Source organism: Electrophorus electricus, chromosome 25 (genome assembly GCF_013358815.1).
Source record: "Electrophorus electricus isolate fEleEle1 chromosome 25, fEleEle1.pri, whole genome shotgun sequence".
NCBI lineage: Eukaryota > Metazoa > Chordata > Actinopteri > Gymnotiformes > Gymnotidae > Electrophorus > Electrophorus electricus.
Genome location: NC_049559.1, coordinates 3,733,226 through 3,757,393, shown reverse-complemented (window position 1 = coordinate 3,757,393; position 24,168 = coordinate 3,733,226). Strand labels below are relative to the sequence as shown.

The window sequence follows — 24,168 nt, the reverse complement described above, 5'->3', positions numbered from 1 at the left end:
AAAAATTGTCTAATAGTGTGTTTCGTTTAAATAAAATTAAAAAAAAGGCAAAGTGTGTTGCATATAATGTTTATTTATTGAGTATCTATTAGGCAAAATCAGATAAGAAAATTCTTAAACCTAGGAATTCATTCTGAGCTGACATAAACGATAAAATCATAAACAAAATCACAGACTGCATAGAGTGCTTTACAGAACATCCCATTCCTGTGATTTCAAACTTCCACAACAGGAGTGCAAAACATAAGATGAACTGTAGACGTCAGAAGATAATTACTTTGTTATTCTCAGTGGTTTATAACAAAAGTTATAAAATTGTACTCAGTGAAATGTGCAAAAAGCTTAACTGCAAGGTCTGTAGTTTTTAACTTGTGTGTAGCAAAAGGCAGCCATGCCTTTCAGGTTGGTTAGATACATTCTTGGCTAAAATTTGTGTTCAGGAACTTAATCTATCTCTTTAAGGCAGTTTCAGAGCATGACTCAAGTGAAGGTTATCAGGTATTCTGGATAAGCATTATCATCACGGAACACCACAAAGATGGTTGGCGCTGAAGTATTGTCCACCACAGTGTCATAGAGATCAGTGCTGTTGGCAGTTTTGGGAGGAGGGACGATCATTGAATGATTTCCAACTGTGTAGTCTCCAGTGAGAACTCTGCAAAGGTACATGTGCCTCTGGCCTTGCTGGTCTGGTACTGAATATGTAGGTTGGGCAGAGTAGCTCGCATTAAGTGCAAAATACGTGCCCTTTCCGAAGGCTGCCGCTGCAATGAATAAACAGAGATATTAATGAAGAAGGCTGCACAGGTAAAACAAATGTGGTAGGGTTTTGAAAGATTTGAAAGTCTTGAACATTTCTAGTACCATTTAATCCTGCATAGCTGCGGTTGAAGCCTCTCATATTGATGTGAACTTTTGAGTCTGGCCGGGTCCCATGGAAGAGCCTCTTCTCGTTGTTCTGATGTTTATTTTTATGTTCCATGATTGTCTTGTTATTCTGGTAGTTCTTCCAAATGCCAGGATTCTGGATCCTTTCAATCTAAGTAGTAACGAAAATGAACATGGTGTGAAATAAGACCCTTCTTGTAGAAACCATGGAACAATGGAAGTGATCACAGACCAACCAATATGTTTCCTCACAAGGTTATATTATAGATACTTACCTTAATAACATTCTTGTTGCAGGTTTTTCTAAAGTGGCTCAATACGTCATTATATTCTTTACTTCCAGACTGCAGTGGGCACACCTTGAATAACTCATCCGCTTTCATGGTATCCCATTCCTGTGGTAGGCTGTCAGTGGATGCCACTGGTAAACAAAAAAATCAGGGTTTATTACAGTTCATTTCAGTGAAAATTTTTTTAGTAGTTGTATTTACTTCCACTAAATAATCACAATTAAACTTTATAGGACAGCTTATAAAATTGACATTTTAATGCTACCTTGAGATGTAAAATGCAGTTTGGTTTTTGTGTGTGTGTGTGTAGTACACAAGGTTTTCAGAGAAACAGGATGTTTATATCAGAGGTGCTGATTGACAAGAATATTTTCTAATATTTTCTAAAATCTACAACTACTGTTATGAAGAAGTTTGTGGGATCAATTACCATTTAATTTGTCAACACGCCTGATGTTCATCTGGTTGCTACCACTCACAGCTGGACCATCTGGCATTGTGACCTTGTACAATTGGCCTTGGAAGGTGATGTCCGCTTGGTGAGCATCCACAGCAAGTGCTTTCTCCAAAAAGTAGTTTGTCTGTGGATCAAAGCTGTGGTACTGTCCACCCTGCTGGTACTGCCAGTCCACCAGATCGAGGGTCATACTGATTTGTTTTTTCAGGTCCACCTCTTCTCTGGTTCTTTTGATCATGGTCTGGATCTCACTTGCCGCTGCTAAAACGTCCCTGGTGATGCCCTCTACTATGATCGTGGCCTCCCCCGAGCCTCCAGCTGCAGCCGCCTGACTCTTGAACTCCATTCTCACGCTAATGTCCATGTCTTGCTGCAAGTCTTGAATTCGCTGTATGTCTTTGTCAGACAAGCTAAGAATCACTGCATCTGAGATTTCCTGAAATGCCTGTTCTTCGGAGATGAGTTTCTCAAGCCACTGCTGCGTTCTGTGCACAGCGGCCTGGGATGGCCCACAGATGGAGAAGCATGCAGCATGCACCACTTTGTCCTCCATCACAAAGCTCTTGCCCTTCTGCTGCTTGACATCTTTATCCCCAGATCCAAACCATGATTTTGCATATGCTGTCAAGGTGGAAGCAACATGCGTAAATGAAAACAATAACTGTAACAATAACTGGAAAATGCTTCTCTAAAACATTCTCCTTTGATAATGGTCCATCTAACACCTGGAGAGATGAATGGACACATACATATAATTTTTGTCAAGGTAGTCCCCTTCTTCTGCTTGTCTGTGGCTTCCCTCTTCAGCATGCTCTGGTGGAAGTCTGCCAACATGGGCGCCTGGAAAATCACTATCCGGACCAGTCTGAGGGAGGACTGGGGAGTCTGTTTCACAAAGTCTATTACAGCGTCCAGCATGGCGTCTGCAACTAAACCTGCATTCACCCCACCTTGACCTGTAAGATAAGCAGTGTTGTTGGTAGGCTCTATTCTCAATTCCACAATAGAGCTTTTTGACACGAGTATCATGCATACATTCAATGCATGATACTCAAAAACATAAATCAAAAACATAAATTGCTCTTCAACTGATGGCACCTAATTGGTGTGTGCAGTGATGGCATGCTGATGGCCAGTGTGCACACTATGACAACTGTTTTTAAAATGGTTACTTGAAATATTTTCTGCACCAGAGACATTTCTAGGGTTTTAAAACCATCTTAGGACAAAACAACTGAGGCTAGTAAGCAGGTCTAAAGGTTTATTTTATATATTTTTGATATTTACATGAAACATTTTCATATCATTTTGAAATCAACCAAGATTGAGTTTATTAATAAATTATATTACCTAATAATGTGGACAGCTGATGCAGAGCTATATTTTTGCAAAGTGGTAGCTCAGTGATTATGGTACTTGACTTGTAATCGGAAGGTTGCTGGTTCAAGCCCCACCACATCGGTCATGTGAGCAAACTACTGAATGATTTCACAGTGGTCAATTTTATAAATTTACATCTTATTGTCACAACAGAACAGCACAGTATATAAAAATCTTAAACAGACTAAAACATCTGTGTTGTACAGGGATATTCTACCAGTGGAATGATTTAATCACAGTTCACATTATCTGCATTTCTAGTCAATGCAACAACCCATCCTTATCAGATGGAAAATGAATGATGACAAGCGACATTTCAGAACTGTAGCTAGTTGGTGGTGGTAGATTGTAAGGAAAAACACAAGTCCTCCCTGTATAGTGAGGTTTCAGAAAATGGCCAGCTTACCTCTTAACTGCTGTATGAAATTAAAGAGATCTGTCCACTGGCCAGACATGCAGAGCTCTTTATTAAACCTTTTGTTTAATAACTAAGTACCAATTTTGTTCAACTCTCAACGTTAAAAAAAAAAGGCTAGGCTTGATCACAAATGGAATAGCAATGTCACTGTTAAGCACAGATCGCAGTTGAGCTATTTAAGGATGATCCTGACAAATTGTCAGAATTAATATGTCATCTTTCTTGCTCCTGAGTTGAGATATTTACCAAGGAACTTGTGCTCACCTGTTCCAAAAGCAGGGAAGGAAATGGAAGTGAAGTTCTGCTGAACACATATTTTGAGCGCTTGCATGACAAGTTGACGAATTATTGCAGGATTACTTTTTCCTGAAATATGAATAATTTTCTTGCACTGCAAGTTGCCTTGCTGGGTCATTATCAGCCCTTGATTTTGCTGTGCTCCTGGAAAGATCAAAATATAATGGGTTCAACACACTTGCATACACTGTGTTATTTTAAAAGCATGTTTACTGATTTGATTTCAAAATGATAATCGTTCTCACCCAGTTGCTTGCACTCTGCCTCTACAATTGGACCAGCGGCATCCAAAACAGCCTTTGAGACACCTTAACAATTAGACACACATTTAGGGCATGCATTATATAGTAATTCTTTAGTACACGTTGAAAAAAACTCTTCCTTTGTGTAACTGCCCGAGTAATAACTGGCAGGTAACAAATCTCTAAGAAAAGAAAAGCAGTTAAAAGTTGCAGTATTGTATAACAGCAAATTTCCTGTATGTATCTGTTGCTTCTGACTGTAGATAGATGCTTCTGATTGTAAACAGCTAACAGGTGCAGTTACAAACTTCTGCAGCTACCAAGCACAAGCTCATAAGTGGAAATTTTTCACACTTCTTGATTAACGCTCCTAAATCCACTGAGGTCTAACCATTTCCTAACTTGGTTTTCCAAGCATGCTCAAGCTTACCTGATTTCATTGTGAAATCATCATTGCTGGAGTTTACAATGACATCTGTTTTCTCTATGGTGATATCGCCATTAAGAACCTGAAGCATAACACCTCCCACCATGGTCTCATAAGTCCCTGATATTGGTGAAGTAATCTTTGAAAAAGGACCTAGGAATTAAATATAAAAATTCAAATAAAATAGATGACTTTGAAGTAGTGTGTGATCCAAAGCTACTGGTTGTTCATAGACTATACAAAACACTAAACCGATGTCTTATCCTGTAAAGTTAACTTCTTAACATATTTACACACTGCACCTTTGTATTGCTGCTGTGTTACAGCACTTGTTGGGGATGACTGTGTGTTAAAACTTTTGTTGAACTCATCTGTAAAGGCCTGTAAAAAAGGTTAAGGGATGTTAAGTAGGCATTGCATTGCATACAATTACATGTCAATTGCCCTTTGGTAGGACACAAAACATCCACACATTATGTAGTTAGGAGTTCAAACCTAAGCAATGTTCACTTACCTTAATGGTTTCAGTGTCTTTGGGGTGGAGAGCAAACATCACCTTCTGTACATGCTTGGGGTTCTTTTTGCTATACTGAACAATGGAGTCAAGCATGAGGGAAGCCACCAGTGATTTCGGAAAGCCCAGGTTTCCTGTGCCTATGGCAGGGAACACAATGGACCCCTGCTTCCGCTGTTCAGCCTCGTCTAAACATTTACTCATAATGTCTTCCATCACCTTCCAAAGACAAGATGTTGGTGTTAACACATTTAAATGATGACAAAAGTCCAAAACTGCCTTAATCTCACATATAAAAAGAAATGTTTGTAACATTGAAATAAATTAAATTAAATTAAATTAAATTAAAATTATACAGCATCCAAAAGCCTTTGACATAGAAAGTTGAGATGTGGTAAGATTACAGAGTAGTACCTTCTGCTCTGAACCCTTCCAGTGGGGGGCAACAGCATGAAACACCAAACTGGTTTTAAGGTTACAGCCATTAGTGACAAATATTGCCCCAACAGGTGCAGGGTTTACAGCATGCTGGTTAAGAAGGTCCTGAAGGTGAGGGCCAGCTGCTTTAAAGATGGCACTCGAGATGGCTCCATGATTAAGGGCCAGATCAGAAGATATAGAGTTCACAACAACATCTGCCTAAAGACAAAGAAACACAATATATATATGTATATATATATTATTATTTTTATTTTATTTTATTTTTTATTTTTTTGCCAACTTGGAAAAAGAATTCTGAACAGACTAATTCAACTCACTGAGGCATCCTGGATGTTGCACTGTGAAATGGTGATGGTCAGACCCTCATTTGTCTTAACACTCTGTGATGAGCCATGGCTTGATGAACTGGAGAGGTTTAGGTTTTGCTGATGGTTGCTTGAATTCACATCAGATGTCATCTTCTGACTGGTGAATCTCTGCCCATAAACTTTCTGCACTGCAGCTTTTAAAGCCTCAACTGTTCTTACGTTGTTGTCAATGAGATGGATCTTTCTTAAGCAAGTGTCCCCCATCATAAACTCAAAGAACTCTTTCAGGGCTGCAACAATGGTGTCAGCACAAAGGTCCAATGGGAACCCATAGTTGCCAGAACTTATGGCTGGTATTGCAAGAGACTGGCAATTCTCTCTGTCAGCAAGATTCAGGCTCTTTATCACTGCCTTTTTCAAAAGTCGGACTGCTTTCTGGGGATCAGAAGCATCAAAGAGTGGTCCTACCGCATGGATGACATACCTGCAGCGCAGTTGACCCCCTGCCTCAGTGAGGACAGCATCACCCATGTTCAGCTTTGTTTGCTTTTTAATAATCTTCTTACAGGCCTCCTGCAGTTGTGGTCCAGCAGCAGTGGAAAGTGCCATTGATAGACCTCCATTGAAGTCAAGCTTCTCATTAGCTGGATTAACAACAGCATCTACTGGATAGTAGCACATGTCACCTTTATTGACTATAATCTCCACTCCATCAGGTGTTAGTACTCCCCTTTTTTCCATAGTGACATCAGCAACCTGAGAAAGGTCATCCTTATCTGCTAACTCAACTAAACACCCCATAATGTTCTTGGCTGTAGCAATATACATTGTCTCTTTATTCTTGAAAGATTTCCTGGCACCAGGCTTAGCTACTTTAAAGTTGCAGCAGAAAACCGATGAAAGGAGGTCCTCAAAGAGAGGCTTACACTGAGAGACATATATCCTTGGGCCATACAGTGAGATTGTGTTGTCTTTAAAGTCAACGTTGACATTATTTTTCACATTGTCAAACCAGTTTTCCTTCTTGTGCTCCTGGATAAACCTGACAATGATCTTTTCTGTCATAAAGGTTTCAGTAATGAGAGAATTGTTATTTATATATTCAGACAACTGTTCTTGGACTAATAAGACTGGTTGAACAAAGCCAGAAACTTCAACTTGGTTGTCTGATGTGTTGATTACAACAGCCAATTCTTTTGAATTGAATGTGATATTTAAGTTAGCAACAAGATTGTGCCATTCTTCCCTTCTGAGCACAGTGGGATCCTCTACATCTAAGTGTTTACAACATAACAGTGCTGTCAGCTGTTCCTCACTATCACTCAAGGATTTTTCAGTTTTGGCAAAAAGCCATGCATGGTTTTCCTTAATTTCCAGGGATGCACTAATTCCCTTGGATAAGAACAAGTTCCTGTTTAGTTCCTCCCGTGTCCCTTTACATAGAAACTCCAGAATAGATGGCTTGAGTTCCACCATCCTCTGATGTAGGCTAACAATTTCTTGCAGAATCTTATTTTTTGACTCAAGCACCTCTTGTTTTAGACCATAGAGAGTTATCTTCTGGCTTTGCTTGTGGTAATTCACATCCAGCTCAGGAAAGATGACTTTAAGGTTTTGCTTCAGGCCACTCAGCATGATGATCTCATAAATGGATGGATCCATGAGAAGTTCATCTGTCACACTGCCTATCTCCCTTTGAATCCTTTGAGTGGTGGTGTCAACAATATTTTTTACAATATTAGCAGTTCTGCACACATCTTCTACAAGGCCTGCCATGATTATTGTTCCTTGATCTTTGTGAAGGACCAGGGTCACAGGCTCAGATTCCAATATCTTGGGGACTTCTGTCGCCAATTCAACCCATGCATCTCTCTGAAGTGGGATCTCCAGTGCTTTATATTTGGACATTGCAGAAGTAAACTCAGCAGAGGCCTTCTCTTTCCACATCTGGAGGAGTTTTCTTGTCTGTACACCTTGGCAAAGGAGGGACCGATGAGGACTGATCCTCACAGCTGTGTCTCCAAGGTCCAGCTGACACCAATGTTTAGACATATATTCCATGAGCAAGTCCAATGATCTTTGGTTTTCTTGGAGATATTTCCAGATAGATTTATCAATATTCTGTATGAAGGTCTCTGGGAGTTTCAAAGTGGGTCTCTCTCTACCATAAAGGGCTGTTCCCAATGATGCATAGTATGGGTATACTCTGATAGGGTGCTTTTTAATTTGATGTTGAGCTTTGAGAACTGTGTTTACAGCTAGAAACAATGTTAGAGTTTAAAGGTTATTAATCATGGAAAATTAAACACAATGGTGCTTTGGCTTGCAAAGTTTGCTACTGTCATTTTTTCATTGTAAGGATTTTTTTATTTCAAATTTTTAAGGACTGGGAATATGAGCTGGGCTGTCTAGAACTTTAGATAATCTAGAAAATATAGAACAATTGAGTCAGCTCTGATTACATTAGTAAAGGACTCTGATCCAATATAATGATAAATAAAACAAAAATATCTTACAGAACACTTTATTGAAATTATTACATAAATTTAATGTAAGTAAAAACATCAGTACATAGTATAATACTGTAAAATAATGGAACATCACAAAACATTGCAGCAGGCCTTTCAAAATGTAGGTAGATACCTGACAACTATGAAAGGAGTCTTACCTGTGTGATCACAAAAGGTGATAATCGCAGATTGTTCATCTTCGAGAATTTCCACGTCATCCTCTACTTCACCAAATTTTTCAAAATACAGCACAAAGTAGTCAGAGTTCACACCTGAAGGAACATCCTCAGCCTTCACCATTTTAGTCGTCTTAAGAGGACTCACTTCCAGATTCTTCCTCCTAACAACTGAATTACCTGGACAAGACATAATGAAGTGCTCTGCACCTAATGTACAAAGAGATATAAAATTAGAACATAATTTACTTTCTTTACAGAAAATCATTAAGGTTACAGCTTTACTATTAAGACTTTTGTCTATTTAGGTAAGGGCTGTTGGGGACTGAACTTGAAAAGGTTAATGTATTAAAAACCTAGTAATCATTACCCTCATCAAAGTAATTTTGTATATTTTAATATGCATCAGCATCACAAACTTTTTAGCTGCAATTAATTAAGGGTTTATTATTCTACATTAAGCATTAGTTTTATATCAGTGGTATAGTTTTCTGTTAAACAGATAGGTAAGAATATGCTTATAAATAAATGTACACTGTATGCAAAAAAACCCAAAAAAACAATTTCCTTTTATGTTGAGAACAACAATTCACCTTTTCTGCTAGGGAAAGTAACCACAGCACAGTTGCTCTCAGTTATGAATTCTATGTTAAATTCTTTTGATTCAGAGCCACCCTTGAGGACGTTCTCCACCAACATATGCAGGAACTCCTGACTCATGTTCTGGATGTTGCTAAGCACAGCCGATCTGGGCGCTGGGTCTGTGCTGTCCTCTGGCAACTCCTCCTTCACCTCCTCACACTGAAGTTCACCAGACGTGGCACTTTCATCTTGGGCAGGTGATTCCTCTTGGCTTCTGAGACCTGCAGAGAAAACACACAATGGTGTTTGTAGTTAAGGTTTGAAGATAGGAGAACACAAAAATTGAAAAACCTTTGTCCAGCAACTTGTATGACTTCAAATGTCAGGGACGTACAAGTGTAAATATCTAATTTTTATTATGAAATGATGTTGTAAAGATGTAAAGATGAAGATGTAATTAATAGCATTATTTAGAGCTGTTTAGAGATTTTAAAAAATATTTCTAAGATCTCTTTACATTATAAAATGTTTATTAGTATTAATTTAAATACTTTTTAAATAATTTAAATACTTTTTCATCATTATAATTTTAATAATTTTAAATGCGTCTATCAACTAAAAAAACACATCAGCATGAAATAAAATTACATAAATTCTCCCCTAGAGGGAAGCACACTCGTAATTTACGTTATTGCTAGTCTTTACATGCAAATGAACACAATCACATAGCGGAATCAAAATCAAGATCCCCTGTACCGCTCACCTGTTTGATCTGTTTTGCTTGTGGACTTTGATTCCTAGGAAAAACACGTTCGCGATTTGAGCATACTTCCAAAATATTTTAATATTAATTGATTACATTAATTCAGCTAAGTTTTCAGTTCTCACCGGAGTGTCTTTGGAGTCTCCTGAAGGCGGATATACATTCAGCGTCACGAGGTCTTTGCCCAGCTTTATTTGGTGCGTTGGCTTCTGGATAACATTTTCTCTCACTATGTGGACAAAAAGACACTTATACAGAGCTCTTTGTCTGAAGCAGATTCTATATTCACATACTTTCGCTTTTCAGTCTACTTACCCACTTAGGTTAGGTAAACACTTCTTTAAAAGCCCTTCTTAAAATTAACAAAATAGCGCCTTCTAAAAAATAAGGACTCGTCATATATATGATTATGGAGTCGTAAGTGAACCTACCTTCCTCTAGTTTGAAGCGCACGATTGCTCTCTGTAAGTCGGAAGCATCATACTGCACAGAACAATCTCCTCCGTTTGACTTTCTACTCTGGAAATAAATTGTGAGTTTGTTTTTTAACTTAGGAGTCTCGGGGTCCCATTTGCCCTCAACAAACAGGGCATATGGAAACTCCTCTGCCATCTCGAACTGTCTAGTGACAAGCGATTTTCAGGCGAAACAGTTTGGGTCTCAGTTTCGGTTTTGCTTTCCCAATACGGTCCCGGGGAGTGGAGAAACAAAACACGGAAGAAGAAACGTATTTTAGGTGCCTGTCCTAAGTCACAGAGGAATATCGAAGGTAAAGTCAGCTCGAATGCATCAAACATAAATTTGCCAGAAGACGTGTAAGCGAAAAAGCATGAACGTCAATTTAAAGAAAAATAAGCAACAATTAATCATTTCGGCCTTGCCCTCAAAACTAATTAATGATTTTGCGTATTAGGCAGTCAAGAGAAGTAGGCTAGGCAAGTTTGAAAACTTTTGCTTTCGATTTTTTTAAAACTACGTAGTCCTGTACGCCGTTTACATGCGTGTGTTTGCTTTTGACACAATCAGGTAAGTTACTTTAACGGTCCACAATTTCTACAAAAATTACCAACAAACGCGACTGCAGCGGCATTTCGGCCTGCGGCCGTATGGTTTTTGAACAGTGCAATTCACAGCTATTGCTTGTATATAAATTTTCGTGGTTTCCTGTATTTTAGACTACTTATATAAACATTTAAGATTTATAATTATGTTGGACCTTTCGCCAAGATCGCTTAACTTTGTAACTTAATATTCAGTGCTTTGTGACTAGAAAAGCGAACCAACACGATGCAAGTGCGTCGGGCTGAAATGTCGCCGGACCTCTCCAGTGAAAGCGTCCTGCACAGCACCCGGTGTCTGTGGCGTCAAATGTTGTGAGATATGTCATATTACTAGGGATTAATACACATGAATGCAGTTAATCAGTAATAAGACTCCGAGAATGGGGGTTTGTTTTAGTTCAAACTAGCTTTCGCGCATTTGACTGCATGCACAAGAGAGGTTACCAAGGTTGATAGCCATAATACCGTTGCTCACTGAAAACCTCAGATTCCCACAGCTTTTGAACACTCTTGCAAGTTTTTATATTTATTGAGAAACATATAGTATCTAAAAGCCATGGGGCTCAAGTAGGACTGCAGTATGAAAAAACAAGAAACAAGTAATGAATGTTTAAAATCCAGTTAATGTGTTTACATGGATAATAGCATTATAAAGGTGAATAGCATTATAAAATGATTAATAAAATCATTTATTTGAGTCACCACAAGTAGCAAAAAAATATTTATGGATGTGATTATTTCTACATGTTTTCTATAAAGAGCTGCTCATATGAGATAAATCAATTTGCTTTGTAGTCCTCAAATTAACCAGTTTTTCTTCATAAACGAGGTCCCACACATGGAGGCAGCCATGTTTAAAATTTATTTACCATAGTACCTCTGAAACATCCAGGGCACTAGGACTCAGTATAATGGCTTCATAATGTGAAGAAGAGTCATTATGAAAAATGACTTATTGCTCCTTCAAGTCAGCACATAAAACCCTCAGAACAACAGATCTCGAACAGGCTATGTTCACGCCAGCCACTGCCATGCATCATGAGTGATTGGATCACTATTGTGAATGGAGTGCAGTGTGTCTCTGTGATCACTCGGACCACTTGTGGAGGTGGTCCAGTACACATCATGCGGCATCTGTAGTGTGAAAGGTAACATGTCCTGCTGCATCATTGACAGCAACAAAGTATTATCCATATCAACTGCGTCGTTAATTCAAAATGCCCAGTGTAAATGGCTGCACATTTTGGTAGGCCCTTGTGATCAGGTCAACCATGATGCATGTTAATGCCAGATGTGAAGAGGGCCTTAAATATCTGCACAGGCTTCTCAGTAATTTAGTCTTGCTGTTTACACCCTCTGCAACTTTTTCTTAAAACTGAGCAGTCCTCATTGGACATAATTATATACATAATTTAGTTTTTAGAATGTAAACCCAACTATACTGTGATAATACCAATTTCTGTTCTATCAATATCACATGACCTTTGAAGTAAAAAGGTTTTTTTACATATTCAGATCTATAATTGGATAAATACAGGGGTATATTCCATTAAGAGTACATAGCAATACCATACCTATTGGAATAAGAATGTGGTAAATGCTCACAGATTTCAGAAACTGTAACACATTGTCAGTGGTAAAAAATAATTGAAAAGACCCAGTTCAAGTACAGCCTTCATGTTGCCACAGATAGGCAATCAATCTTAGTGATAACCGATATCCGTGATGATCAACCAATCTCACTGATGATGGTGAAGGGTTATTACCAGGCTCTTTCCTTTCTTCTTTTAAAGGATCTTGGCTATTGAGGTTTGAAGAAAAGTAGCTGCAATGAATACAAAGGCAAATATTCCCCTCACCAAAGAGGGAATTGAGATTGTGAAAAATAGTCAGCAAGCCTTATGCACTGTTTTAAAAGGGAAATTTGGTTGCACAGCTGTGATCCACAATGTGGATGTGCCCACCACTTCATCCTCTGGCAGTGTCAACCTGACAACCATGTTTGAAATGAAGTACTGTAAACAGGTGGTCAATGGCCTGAAGATATCTGTGTGGAAGGATGATCTTACAGTTCATAAAGCGGATGCTGTGGTCAATGCAGCCAATGAGTACTTAAGTCATGGAGGAGGACTGGCTCTAGCGCTGAGCAAAGCTGGAGGTCCTCAAATCCAACAAATGAGTGACCAAGTCATACATCTTCATGGAAGAGTACCCACAGGTCAAGCTGCTGTTACCCTAGCTGGGAATCTTCCTTGTAAGAGGATCATACATGCAGTTGGACCTTGTGTGTCCCGAAATCCAGCACAGTCGGAACTTGACATGGCAAGACCCTTGCTAGAGAAAGCTATTTGGACCATCTTACAACTATCTGAATATAATAACCTGCAGTCTGTGGCAATCCCTGCACTTAGCTCTGGCCTTTACAATTTTCCACTGCGTTTTTGCGCAGACATCATTGTGAAGACTGTGAAGATGTTTGGTGATATGCGAACCGCACCAGGCAGGAGTCTGGATGTCCGTCTAGTAAATAATGATGATCCTTCAGTTCTGGAGATGCAGAGAGCATGCAGGGAAATCTTGGGGCCTTCTGACCACATGGAGCAATGGGACAAATCAGTACCAAGACAAATCAGTGCCAAAGCACCAACTTCGTCTCCATACCCTAGTCTGGACCTGGGAAACATGACATTGTTCATCAAAACAGGGGCCATCGAGGAAGAGGCAGTAAGTTAAACAGAATAACAATAAAAACACAGTCAACCCTCAATTAGTCTCTTTTAAAAGCACATATATAGAAATGAGCTCTGACTGGCTTTTAAATTCTGGTTTGAACATTTGGTTTCATTTTGTTTAAGCATATATTTCATTTTATGAAATATGCATAAGCATGTTTACAATGTATAGTGATTAATTGAATATTTACGATCAAATTACAATTATCCTTTTAAAATACATGTTAAAGTAAGATGTATTCAAGTTTAAACAATTAAGATTTTAAGTACAAATCTATTATTTCATTACTTAATTTACAACTTCCCTGATGCCCCTTTAAAAACTTAGTCACACCTCTGAAAATGTTGAATTTACCTACCTTCATAAGTCACATTAAATATTTTGAGATTTTGTAGATTTTAACACAAATGAATTCAAACTGGTAGTAATCTTAAATACCTCTACACATTCATACTGCTTTTATTCAAGTTTTATGATTTATCTCACTGTGAAAGAAAACCCACGCCTTGTATTTTTCGTATACTCATATACCAGATTTGTAATATAATATTGCACTGTCTACATTTTTGTATCATATGTTATATAATAGAATAAAACTTAAACTCTGCTATTTGAACACTTTTTTTTCCTGTTAATAGGCAGATGTTATTGTGAACACAGTTGGACGAGACCTCTGCTTATCAGTGGGGCAGATTTCAAACGCTATATTGAACAAAGCTGGCCCCAAGATGCAGGGTGAAATACAAAGGCATAGAATTGGATTTGCTTCTGATGGTGATGTTTTTAAAACTGGCCCCTATATGCTGAGATGTAAGGCAGTGTTCCACACTGTTTGTGCTGAAAAGGGCAGTAGTAGCAGTGCTGATAAGGTCAGATGTCTTCTATGTTGTCCACACCACCTTCCTCAGCTTAATTATGCCAATTTTTATAAGTCATTAACATTGATGTTGCATTTGGAATTAACTTTATAGTTTTTAAAATTATTTTTAACCAACACTATCACTCTGATTGTTTTTTTCTTTAGCAATTTGTAATGATTTGAATCAGTGTCTCGAATCCTAATCCCTCATAACCTGAATCACTGTTTTTGTAGATTCTTCATTCAGTGGTCAAACGATGCCTTTCCATGGCCAGCAAACAATTTTTCTCATCCATATCTTTTCCTGCTATTGGCACTGGCAGTCTTGGCTTTCGGAGTGAAGACGTTTCTAAGATAATGATAAATGCAGTAAAAGAATTTTCTTCTACATATCGGGGAAAGAAAATGGATGTATATTTTGTAATTTTTTCAAAGGACACATTCAGGGTACAAGTGTAACTTCCACTTATAATGCTATTTATTATACTGTGGCATTCAAAATTCATACTGTGAATTCTAAAATGTTAAAAAGTCAGTTTGTTGGGCACTTTTGACCGAATTGATTTATTTCAGGCTTTTGAACAGGAGGTAGCTTTACTTGAGAGTGCCACAATCAGTAGTCCCACTGGCAAAAGTAAGTGCACGCAGTATCCATTTAAAAGGATTTACTTTAAAAAAAAAAAAAAAAAAAAAAAAAAGATCAAATAAATGAATTGCATGTGACAATTGCCTTCATTAATTTGATGCTTTGTCACACCTTTCAATGCTCTGTCAGGCTCAGCATTTGATGACAGTGAGGACAGTGGAAGGACACCTTGCATTGAACTCTTCACTAACTCTCCGGAGGCACTGAGAGAGGCCCAAGCATGGGCAGTCAGAATGCTGCACATGCATTCAACCTCTGCTGAAGTGAAAAACAACCTTATTGTGCACTTTGGCCAAGAGGATCACACAGCTCTGATGAACCTTCAGGCCATATTTAATGTTGTCATCACAGAGTTCTTTAGAAAGGGCAAATGTGGTATTCTCATCATTGGGGGGGCGTCTGTGGCGATCAGTTCTGCTGCAATACATGTGGAGTCTATGCTCTGCCAGGCCCAAGATTATTTTGCTCAGATAGAAGAGGAAGACCTGCTACACTCAGTGGTCCGTTGGGAGGGTCTCCGTGGCTCAGAGGGACCAAGGATCAGTGCTGCTTTGGAGAAGGCTTACCTTGCATGTGCTGACACTGTTTCAGTGAATGGCAAAACTTTCAAGCTTGACTTGGGCCTTGGCCAAGCGAAGAATGAACAAGGGCAGTATGAACAGTTCAGCAGGATGTGTAAGTTCTAAGAACTGAACTGTATTTTATATGTCACTGTGTAATGCTCTTATATCTGAAAAGTTAGTCTATGACTTTTTCTTTTGTACATTAGGTTTTTACAGTCTCTATTCCAAGATGCCCAAGTTACCCAGCCAGTCATATTATGAGCGGACCCCCATAGACTTATCTGATTCAGCAGATAAAGAAAGGCAAAGGAAATATGCTAAATGTGGACTGAAAATTGTGAAGGTAATTTATGGTGTAAAGAAAATACAGGGGTTTTTTTACATGTTGTCTTTTTGTCCTTTGGGTAAGAACTTACTATATGATCATCACTTGCTTTCTTCATTCATGTACTACAAGCACTGTATTATAAAGTAGAGCTACTGTTAAAAGTGTTTTACTCCATTTTCATTGCTTGCTACAATTGCACTGTGTTGTACCCCCTGAGAGGTTTCTGTCTGATAAAAGCATTTCATGGAATGTGGTTCTGTTGGATGTTTCAGGTGGAGAAAATGGAGAACTACGCCCTGAAGCAGCTCTTCGAGTTGAACAGGGAACGAGTGATGGGTAAACCCCAGTGGCTGTACCAGTGTGTGAGGGCACAGTTTTGTGACCAGATCTGCAGGGTGGGCTTCCAGAGGGAATACGCACCACCTGAAGGTACGGCCCATGACCACAGCTGGGTCTGATGTACTTCCCTGGATTTACTACTCCTATGGCTCATATCGATTAAGCATCAAAGATGAACCAGAGTTAAAATGTTACTTTGTCACTGGTGATAGCCACTCATCACTAATTGCTCTTTCCCCTCCAGAGCAAGGCTATGGAGCAGGAATCTACTTCACTACCGAAATGAAGCGAGCTCTAGAGCTGTGGGAAGACAGGAGCGAGGAGTTTATCTATATCATTGAGGCTCAAGTGCTCACTGGGAAAAGCATTAAAGGTTCACCAGAATTGATTGTGCCCCCTCCAACTGGATCTGACCCACTGGATTGTTACAACAGTGTAACCAGTGATTTGAAAGATATCTATGTCATCTTCCATAGCCAGCAGGCCCTTCCACAGTTTCTCATTACATGCACCAAAATCTTAACTGTTTAGCTTGTGGCCATGTGTTTCATTTTACACGTAGTAATTATTGATTAAAAAAAAACTAGTAAATACACCCCCCCACCCCAACTTAATAACCAGATACTGTTTAGTCAGTGATGTTATTGACAGTCTATTTCAATAGTTACATTTGAGGTTTCACCAGTCACTTGGGGGGGAAGGGGGGAGCCGAAACAGGAAACAGGTGACTGACTTTAAACTCAAGCGCTGGGTTAGTGCTAGTTTACATAAATAAATAACTAAAAGTAGTTGTGTTTCATATCTTATTATGAGTTATGGGATTATAGTTTAAACTGTAATACTGATAATGACGTTTTAGTAGTTTATAGTTGGATTCTCAATGCAAACAGCTGAGGGTTGTGGTTGTATAGTGGCTATAATGTTTTAAGTGTGTGGTGTACTCCAGTCTGTCCCTTGATCAGACCAATAAACTAACATATTTTAGCAGTGTCATGTGTAACTCATCTGCTCTTTCAGATTTTTCTTGACATGGTCTTAAGAACATGAACATGCATGAACTGACCTCCTAGCAATCAAATAATACCATGACTTCACAAAACCATTGGACAGCTATGAATTTAAACAAATGTGTCTGCCAAAAATGTGCAACAGATAGGATGAAAGGATGAAGCATTTTCCCCTCCCGAGCCAATCAAATGCTCTAAATGAAATTTGACATATTGGTTTAATTTAGTAATACATATACAACATTGGTTATCATGCCTAACGCTTAACAATTAAAAAAAAAAAAAAATCATGTAATATACTGTAAATTATACTTTAAACATTTACTGTAAATGATTCAAAATGCAAATATAAATGACAAAGGGGTTTTCTACAATAAAAGAAATACAGAGGTACAATATTGACATCAACTTTATGAACTCCGGAAGTAAATTGTACCTGCAAGAAGAATTACATTAAATATTTCATCACATTTTTGCTTCCATCAGGAAAACCATTTGAAAGTCTTACAGTTGCTATAATGCATATTTGGAAAGAAAGAAATTTAATTACTATATCCATATATCGACTGAGCCATTTTCTTCTTGACTAATTTGGCACAGACAGGCCCACAACAACGTCTTATTGCTGGCATCTTAGCAGACATAGCATCCTTTAACCCAGTGGAAGATTTACTACATTTCTGCCACAATCTGTCATATCAATAGTTGGGCATGAATCATAAGTCATAAATTAGAAACCAGTGCTTAAGGAAAGATTTGCAGACTGCCAAAAACTAAATGCGGAAAACATAAAATGTAAAAAGATACTTTGCCTTTATAATGCTTTGAAGGAGGAACAAAGTGCCTACAAGGAAGGAAAAGTGCACTTTCATAGGAACATTATTGCCGTAATCCCACATCCTAAGATGCTGGCTGGTGGATCTGTAGCAAAACAATACTTCAGGATGCATGTCAAAGGAATGTTCTACATTTCACGTTTCTTTTCAGTTCTGAAGATGATGAATAAGTGTCTAAGTGTTACAGGCGGGGCCCATTTGTAAAGTCCATCCATGTAAGCATCAATGTTTACCACTGTGTTTTGTTTTTTTTTCCTAAATGTTTGAGTTCAAACTGGAAGTGAAACAGCTCAGGTTATCTTAAGACATTGCTGCCATTTTAAACATGCCCAACCTGCAGCTCATTGTGAAGGCAACGTTCAATAGGCTTTTTTTTTTTTCCAACATGGCCAAAAGGGAAACAAAGTATACAAGGTGTTCTGTAATGGTAACAGAATGACAGGTCATTGTCCAGTGTAAATTCAGACAAAAATGCAATGTTTGACATGAATAAAATATATCCCTTCATTACTTTATATGCCTTTTATATTATATCTGATACCATATTATATCTACAACTACTTTTTCATTGATGGTGAGCTTAGACACATTAAACAATGTGTACATTGGAATAAGATGATGAAGACTATAGTTATGAGCTTCATGTGCACTGTGAAATATTAGCCCAAGCATGAGGAAGGTTGAATGTTTCACAGAAAGTTAACACTGACCTGTTCATTCTGATGTTATAGGTTCAATGGCAACTCCCTATATAGTGGCTCTGTGATAACCCTGGTAACCACAATCCATGTCATTTAGGTGCCCCATTGCTAAACCATGATATCACACACACACACACACACACACACACACACACCTCTAATCTGCATACTCTTCATTCACACATGCACACACACACATGCAAGCACACACACTATGTTAGTGGCTAGAACTTTCACATTCAGGCTGATTTAAGACCAGATCTCTTCCTATGAATTCTGATCTTAACCAGTAGAACGGCAGCCACAAGACTGACCTAGGAACAGCCCAAACTTGAGTCTCATTCTGTGGCCTCTGGCATTTCGGTGCCATCCACCAGCAGGGTGTGGATAATGCCTTCCCTTCTCCGACCACTGCTCACAGCCCTAATGCAGCAGTCATGATCACCCAGGGTGAAGTGCGTCTCCGTGCCGTCCTCCACAAACTCCCCCTGGCAAGATCGGTACATGTGACTCAATACATTTTGCCTCACGACTGTCAGGAGTGTCCGATACTAATAGTGACCTAATTATGAATACTTTCTTGGAAAATGTCTTAAAAGTGTTACTGACTGGTTTTTGACAGCTTGTGATAATAGGATGTCAGAATGTGTCTAATTAGGGTCTTTTTTGTTTAAATTAAGCTTTTTATAAAACTTCCCACCCATTACCTGCCTATACCCAATCACAGAACCAAAGGCAGTAGATAAAACTAATTTCATAGATGCTAAAACTTAATTTTATCATCATCATTTTATATAAAACCACCTCTGGCTACTTACAGCTGTCTCCATTTTCTGTCCATTACACCAAATGTCCATGGTATCTTTCTCTGTTCAGAGAGAACATATCTTATGAAACAAGAAAGGTTGAATAAGTGCTCATAAGAATAAGAGCAATAAAATATAACCACTCACAAGATCAAGTTGTAATGCTTTAACTAGACAAACAACATTGGCCTAGTTTCACTTTTAGTACAAATTTACAAGTTCTCTTTTGCTTTCGTCTCACAACTGTACTGGAATCCAGTAATTCTGTCAACCTTGTGTATTCACCTCTTTTCACAGGAGACCTGGTTTTGACCAAAGGGCAGATGTTAGCTGAATGCTTTATATACACTGTAATAAAAGATGTAGAGATATCCAAAATTGCAGTGACATACAAATCCTCAAGTATTCCATCCAGAAAACCTTCATGAGAGATGACTGTGGATCAAGTTTTGATATTCACTGACAAAAGCAGGGAGTTGGCAGTTAGCATTTGGTCTTTCAGTAATTCAAGGATTTTAGACCTTTTGATAGTCCAGACTCCTCTGGAGAAGTCAATTCCAAATCATTTGGAATGTTGACAACTTTCATATGATTTAAAGGAAATTATTATGAAAAATACACTTTTCAGTGTTTGGGTATCAGAAGCGCCTAATGATCCACAAACAAATAAGACAACTCAGTCAGTCTCTTATGGGCTGCCTACTTCAGAAAACATGGATAAAAACAAAACAAAACATGTCATTTGGATTTAACTGCCTCTCCTTAAAGAGATCATAACCTCCAGAATGGGGAGGTTCTCCATGACCCATGTGACAAGTCAACAGCTGTCAGTCAGTGCTTCTTCATCTTTAACTTCTCTGAGCAAATAACCGATTGAAATTATTGGTACACTATGGATACAACTACAGCACAAGTGTATCTAATAAATTAGCAACTCAGTGTATAGTTGTTAGGAAAGGTTTTTGACCTTTTTGTAATTGTCTGGATTCTGCATGAATAGCTCCCAAATATAAGCTTCAAGCAATTCAAATATGAAATAAATAGTTTTATTTAACTAACAACACACACATCCTCACTGAACAAATGTTTTAATCAATCAAGGATCATTGAAAGTAAAAATAATATAAGGCTCCTAATAATCACTTACTGATAAGAAAGTATCTGAAAACCATCACTTACTGATGAGAGTATCTGGAAACCACCTCACCAAGAGCAGCCTGTTCCAGGTTGGCTGTAAACCACACCTATTCTTTTAATGTTTTGCCTACCATCCTATCAAACAGCACCCCCTAGACAGCTAAAGTGCCTACACAGACCGACTGGATATGTGGCTTCATCCTGACATAGGTTTATGCAGCTATAGTTAGTTACAGAGCTTGACTGAGCTCAGTTTAAACTGCCTGAGTAACCACTGCAAATGAGAAAGGGGAGCAGAACAGAGAGTGAGCCAGCATGAGTAGTGATAAAACAAGAGAAAGCAGGAGAGAGGATAAGAGTGAGGAAGGGAGGAGTGGTCATCCCATTTAGACACTAGTAACATCAACTGTAATGTTTAAGCAGGTTAAAGGATTAGTGGACATGTCAGGTTAAGCTTTTAGTCTTGTATGCCATCATGGCATTGCATTTGACCAGAGTGAGGAGGGGTAAAGAAGGGTGAGCCACGTGTGTTTCTAGAACATGCAGAGAGTGAGGAGAGGTAATGAAAGGTGACCCATGTGTTTCCAGAAATTGCATTGTAGTGTCAACACTTACTGAATCTAATCAAGCCAGCAGGGGTGTGACTGGGTTCAAAAAGCAGTTGTAATAAATCACTAGGAATGAAAAAGCTACTAAAATAAGTAAATAACAACTGTTTATAACATTATCCATAAAATAGATGGCTTTTGCATAACATACTTTTAATATTTCTTTCCCATATCCTGCTGCTACTACTTTATACTATTCTTTTGACTATTTTTGTAGACTGCTTCCATTGGTATTTTTCATATTTTCTGCAGGAAAGAAAATCAAAGCTCATCATTTGCTCATGATAAAGCCTTCTGTGATAAAAGTATTGCAAAGGGAGACATATTGGGAGACATTACTTTAAGTGGTCCTTTTTAGAGTAAACAGTCAACAGACTCTCTGTAACATCAATGTAGTAGCAGTAAAGCATTTGAATACATTCTGTAGATTAATCAACAAACCTTTAGTTAACTGTTTAAATAAAATTTGTTTATAATCTAACAAATTTGGTTGTTTTCACTTTACTTGGAATGTCGAAGTTCATATCTGTAGACATTAACCTGAGAAATCACTGAACATGTAACAAGTATAATGCATACCATTTTAATATACTCAACAAAATGTTATAGATATGCTGTGGGTAACATTCTGTAACTGGATTTTGGTTAGGGATAGGATTAAGGCCAGGGTGAGGATTAGCTTTAGGGTTAGGTTAATCTTGGGGTTATGATTAGAATAAGGGTTAGAATTAGGTTTTGGGTTGATATTAAGGTTAGTTGGGTAGTGTGACATCTGATTTGTGGTGTCTGACCCTTGAACTATTCCACTTGTAAGTAAACTTGACTGTGACTGTATCCAAACTCTTGACTGATTCATTCATGATAATGTTACAGATACTCTGTTTAATAATCATCTCTAAAGGACCATTCAAAATAGTGTTGCCAACCACATGACCTATAATATCACTTTATCTGTAGTATAAATGCAAGGTACAGTTGTAAGTTGTTCAGCAATTGGTGAAACCACAAAGTGTAACAATCTTGGTACTTAAGTCCTATGCAGAAGGAGAGAACTGAACACGAGTCATTGTCGACTACTAGAACACAGGTTTCATACATTTATGATGTCGGGTTCATGATCTTACCCAAGACCACTCTGCAGTCAATGCCATCAAGGTTGAGGAGCCAGGTGCTCGTCACCTTAGAGCGGTTTTCCATATACTTCTTCAAGCTCTTGCCATTGATCTCCAGAGTGTACTCATATGCAAAGCCACTCACTGCATCAATGTTAATGCTGGCCTTCGTGTCTGTACTTCCCACATTAAAGGTCTCCTTGCCAACCAATTTGAACATCCAATCTCTTCTCAGGATTTCCTTACAGAAAAATCATAAAATTAAGAGAGAGTGTAGCATGGCATATATTTATATTACACTTTATAGGATCATCCTTCAATAACACCAGTTAATTAAAACAGTTACAACTGTTTTTCATTCAATTATCAATCGATTAGGAAGTAAACATATGTATCTAACATTCTAAAAATAAAATAAAATTAATCAATTTAAAAAACGTCCCTTCGACATTCACAAACTACCAAATTCTGAAAAAAAAAAAACGTTGTTTAGACGTGATAAATGATATAATACATCACTTGATGTTTTGAGAGACGGACAGGCAGGCAGATATCCTCACCTTGCCGTCTACATAGATCACCCGTTTCCCCGTGGTTGTTCCATGTTCAAATTCAATTCTGTGGACGCCGTCGCTCAGCGCTACCTCCCACACACCGACTAGGTCAGCGGACATCGCCCTGTGCCGAAATCACCGCCGACCCGCCTCCGCTTAGGGCACAACACAGGGCTTTCCTTAATTAGCGAGATAGCTTTGGGTTGTTAACTAATCAAAGTGTCATTTAACTTTTAGCAACGGCCTTCAAACATTTACAGTAGCTAGATAATTACCGGTAACAGCGAATATGTATTATACACCAGCTCGGCGTTTAAGTTAGACAAGAATGAGTTGAGCTGGCGTGTCTTCGGTTAAGATGGCTGACTAACGCCAGCTTGTACCTGTCTACTTAGCTAGCACGGCCATTTCTGTACATCCAGCTAGCTGGCCTGGTTAGCGTTAACTAACATCATCTATCGTAAGTGTAAATGGCTAAAATGCTTGTGTAATCGAAGCGAGGTCAATCTTAAACTCCCGTGAGAAAGCTAGCTAGCTACCTAATTTCTTTGTTGTCTTGCAGTGTGCAGCTTCTCTGAATGTGTGTATATATATATATCTCTCTATCTGAGGTAACGCTAACTGCTCGCTTCCTAGCTAGGGTTAGCTAGTTTAAGATAACGATTATGATGGTATGGCATAGCCAACGAGCTTAGCAGAAGTTGCTAGCTAGCTAACCAACTAGCTACCTACCTAAGTATAGCACCGAATGTAAAATACTGCACAATGGATTCAAACCTAACAGTTCCTTTCTGTAAGTTAGCTAGCATCAGTTTCTCCAGTAATCGTATGTCGCCGTAGATCAGTATTGGGTTAGCTAACGTTAGCTAGCTGTTAGCTCACAAAGCCCTATTTCTTTCTTAACAACACCTGTTACCATAGCAACAGCTATCGCTTTTGATTAAAGTCCACCCTTGAAGGTGAATTATCGCCACCTGGCGATGGCCAGATGAAGTTTCATGAAGCTTTTAGGCCTGATTGTGTCGGTAAAAGATTCGAAGCATTGTAAATACACTAAAGAAAATGTTTTCTTATTGTTTTTACAGATAAAACATATGCTACCTCATGTTGGTTGCTGTATGAGTTAAGCTTTATGATAAAATCTTGAAGGGCAGATTCCTGTAAAATAACCCCAAAAACGATACA

The 24,168-nt window shown here is 38.4% G+C and overlaps 3 protein-coding genes across 6 annotated transcripts; 1 reads left to right on the top strand and 2 right to left on the bottom strand.

Annotated features, from left to right (window-relative positions):
* Window positions 1–53: 53 nt before the first annotated feature.
* Window positions 54–10,352, bottom strand: parp14rs1 (poly(ADP-ribose) polymerase family member 14-related sequence 1). Its single transcript, XM_027010024.2, has 17 exons — window positions 10,125–10,352; window positions 9,819–9,922; window positions 9,694–9,727; window positions 8,942–9,211; window positions 8,331–8,558; window positions 5,672–7,920; window positions 5,328–5,552; window positions 4,914–5,132; window positions 4,702–4,780; window positions 4,403–4,552; window positions 3,976–4,038; window positions 3,698–3,874; window positions 2,385–2,591; window positions 1,609–2,256; window positions 1,164–1,309; window positions 865–1,039; window positions 54–764 (listed from the first exon to the last, which is right to left on the bottom strand). The coding sequence occupies exons 1-17, from the start codon at window positions 10,303–10,305 to the stop codon at window positions 481–483; spliced, it is 5,439 nt and encodes a 1,812-aa protein (XP_026865825.2). The 5' UTR covers window positions 10,306–10,352; the 3' UTR covers window positions 54–480.
* Window positions 10,353–10,385: 33 nt separating this feature from the next.
* parp9 (poly(ADP-ribose) polymerase family member 9) lies at window positions 10,386–17,211 on the top strand. Of its 2 annotated transcripts, none has more exons than XM_027010027.2 (9): window positions 10,386–10,462; window positions 12,548–13,478; window positions 14,126–14,356; window positions 14,581–14,793; window positions 14,920–14,980; window positions 15,122–15,667; window positions 15,762–15,898; window positions 16,156–16,312; window positions 16,467–17,211. In XM_027010027.2, exons 2-9 carry the CDS (start codon window positions 12,585–12,587, stop codon window positions 16,751–16,753), a joined length of 2,526 nt encoding a protein of 841 aa, XP_026865828.2. In that variant the 5' UTR covers window positions 10,386–10,462; window positions 12,548–12,584; the 3' UTR covers window positions 16,754–17,211. The 2 variants fall into 2 exon arrangements, with proteins under 2 accessions (XP_026865828.2, XP_026865826.2); XM_027010025.2 differs by lacking the exon at window positions 10,386–10,462 and adding an exon at window positions 10,470–10,719.
* A 217-nt stretch (window positions 17,212–17,428) lies between these two features.
* On the bottom strand, window positions 17,429–24,168 carry faima (Fas apoptotic inhibitory molecule a). Of its 3 annotated transcripts, none has more exons than XM_027010029.2 (5): window positions 23,259–24,168; window positions 22,990–23,138; window positions 22,442–22,670; window positions 19,585–19,634; window positions 17,429–19,254 (listed from the first exon to the last, which is right to left on the bottom strand). In XM_027010029.2, exons 2-5 carry the CDS (start codon window positions 23,101–23,103, stop codon window positions 19,105–19,107), a joined length of 543 nt encoding a protein of 180 aa, XP_026865830.1. In that variant the 5' UTR covers window positions 23,104–23,138; window positions 23,259–24,168; the 3' UTR covers window positions 17,429–19,104. The 3 variants fall into 3 exon arrangements, with proteins under 3 accessions (XP_026865830.1, XP_026865829.1, XP_035378652.1); XM_027010028.2 differs by having other exon boundaries at window positions 23,716–24,168; XM_035522759.1 differs by having other exon boundaries at window positions 22,990–24,168.

Coding starts and splice junctions, on each gene's coding strand:
- faima (XM_035522759.1), bottom strand. CDS start 23,103: ATGTCCGCTGACCTAGTCGGTGTGTGGGAGGTAGCGCTGAGCGACGGC. Junction 22,671..22,989: donor TGATCTATGTAGACGGCAAG/GTGAGGATATCT, acceptor TTTTTCTGTAAG/GAAATCCTGAGAAGAGATTG. Junction 19,255..19,584: donor GACAGAAAATGGAGACAGCT/GTAAGTAGCCAG, acceptor CGATCTTGCCAG/GGGGAGTTTGTGGAGGACGG.
- parp14rs1 (XM_027010024.2), bottom strand. CDS start 10,305: ATGGCAGAGGAGTTTCCATATGCCCTGTTTGTTGAGGGCAAATGGGAC. Junction 8,559..8,941: donor TACTTTCCCTAGCAGAAAAG/GTGAATTGTTGT, acceptor TTTGTACATTAG/GTGCAGAGCACTTCATTATG. Junction 765..864: donor CAGCTATGCAGGATTAAATG/GTACTAGAAATG, acceptor TATTCATTGCAG/CGGCAGCCTTCGGAAAGGGC.
- parp9 (XM_027010027.2), top strand. CDS start 12,585: ATGAATACAAAGGCAAATATTCCCCTCACCAAAGAGGGAATTGAGATT. Junction 14,357..14,580: donor GTAGTAGCAGTGCTGATAAG/GTCAGATGTCTT, acceptor CTGTTTTTGTAG/ATTCTTCATTCAGTGGTCAA. Junction 15,899..16,155: donor GTGGACTGAAAATTGTGAAG/GTAATTTATGGT, acceptor TGGATGTTTCAG/GTGGAGAAAATGGAGAACTA.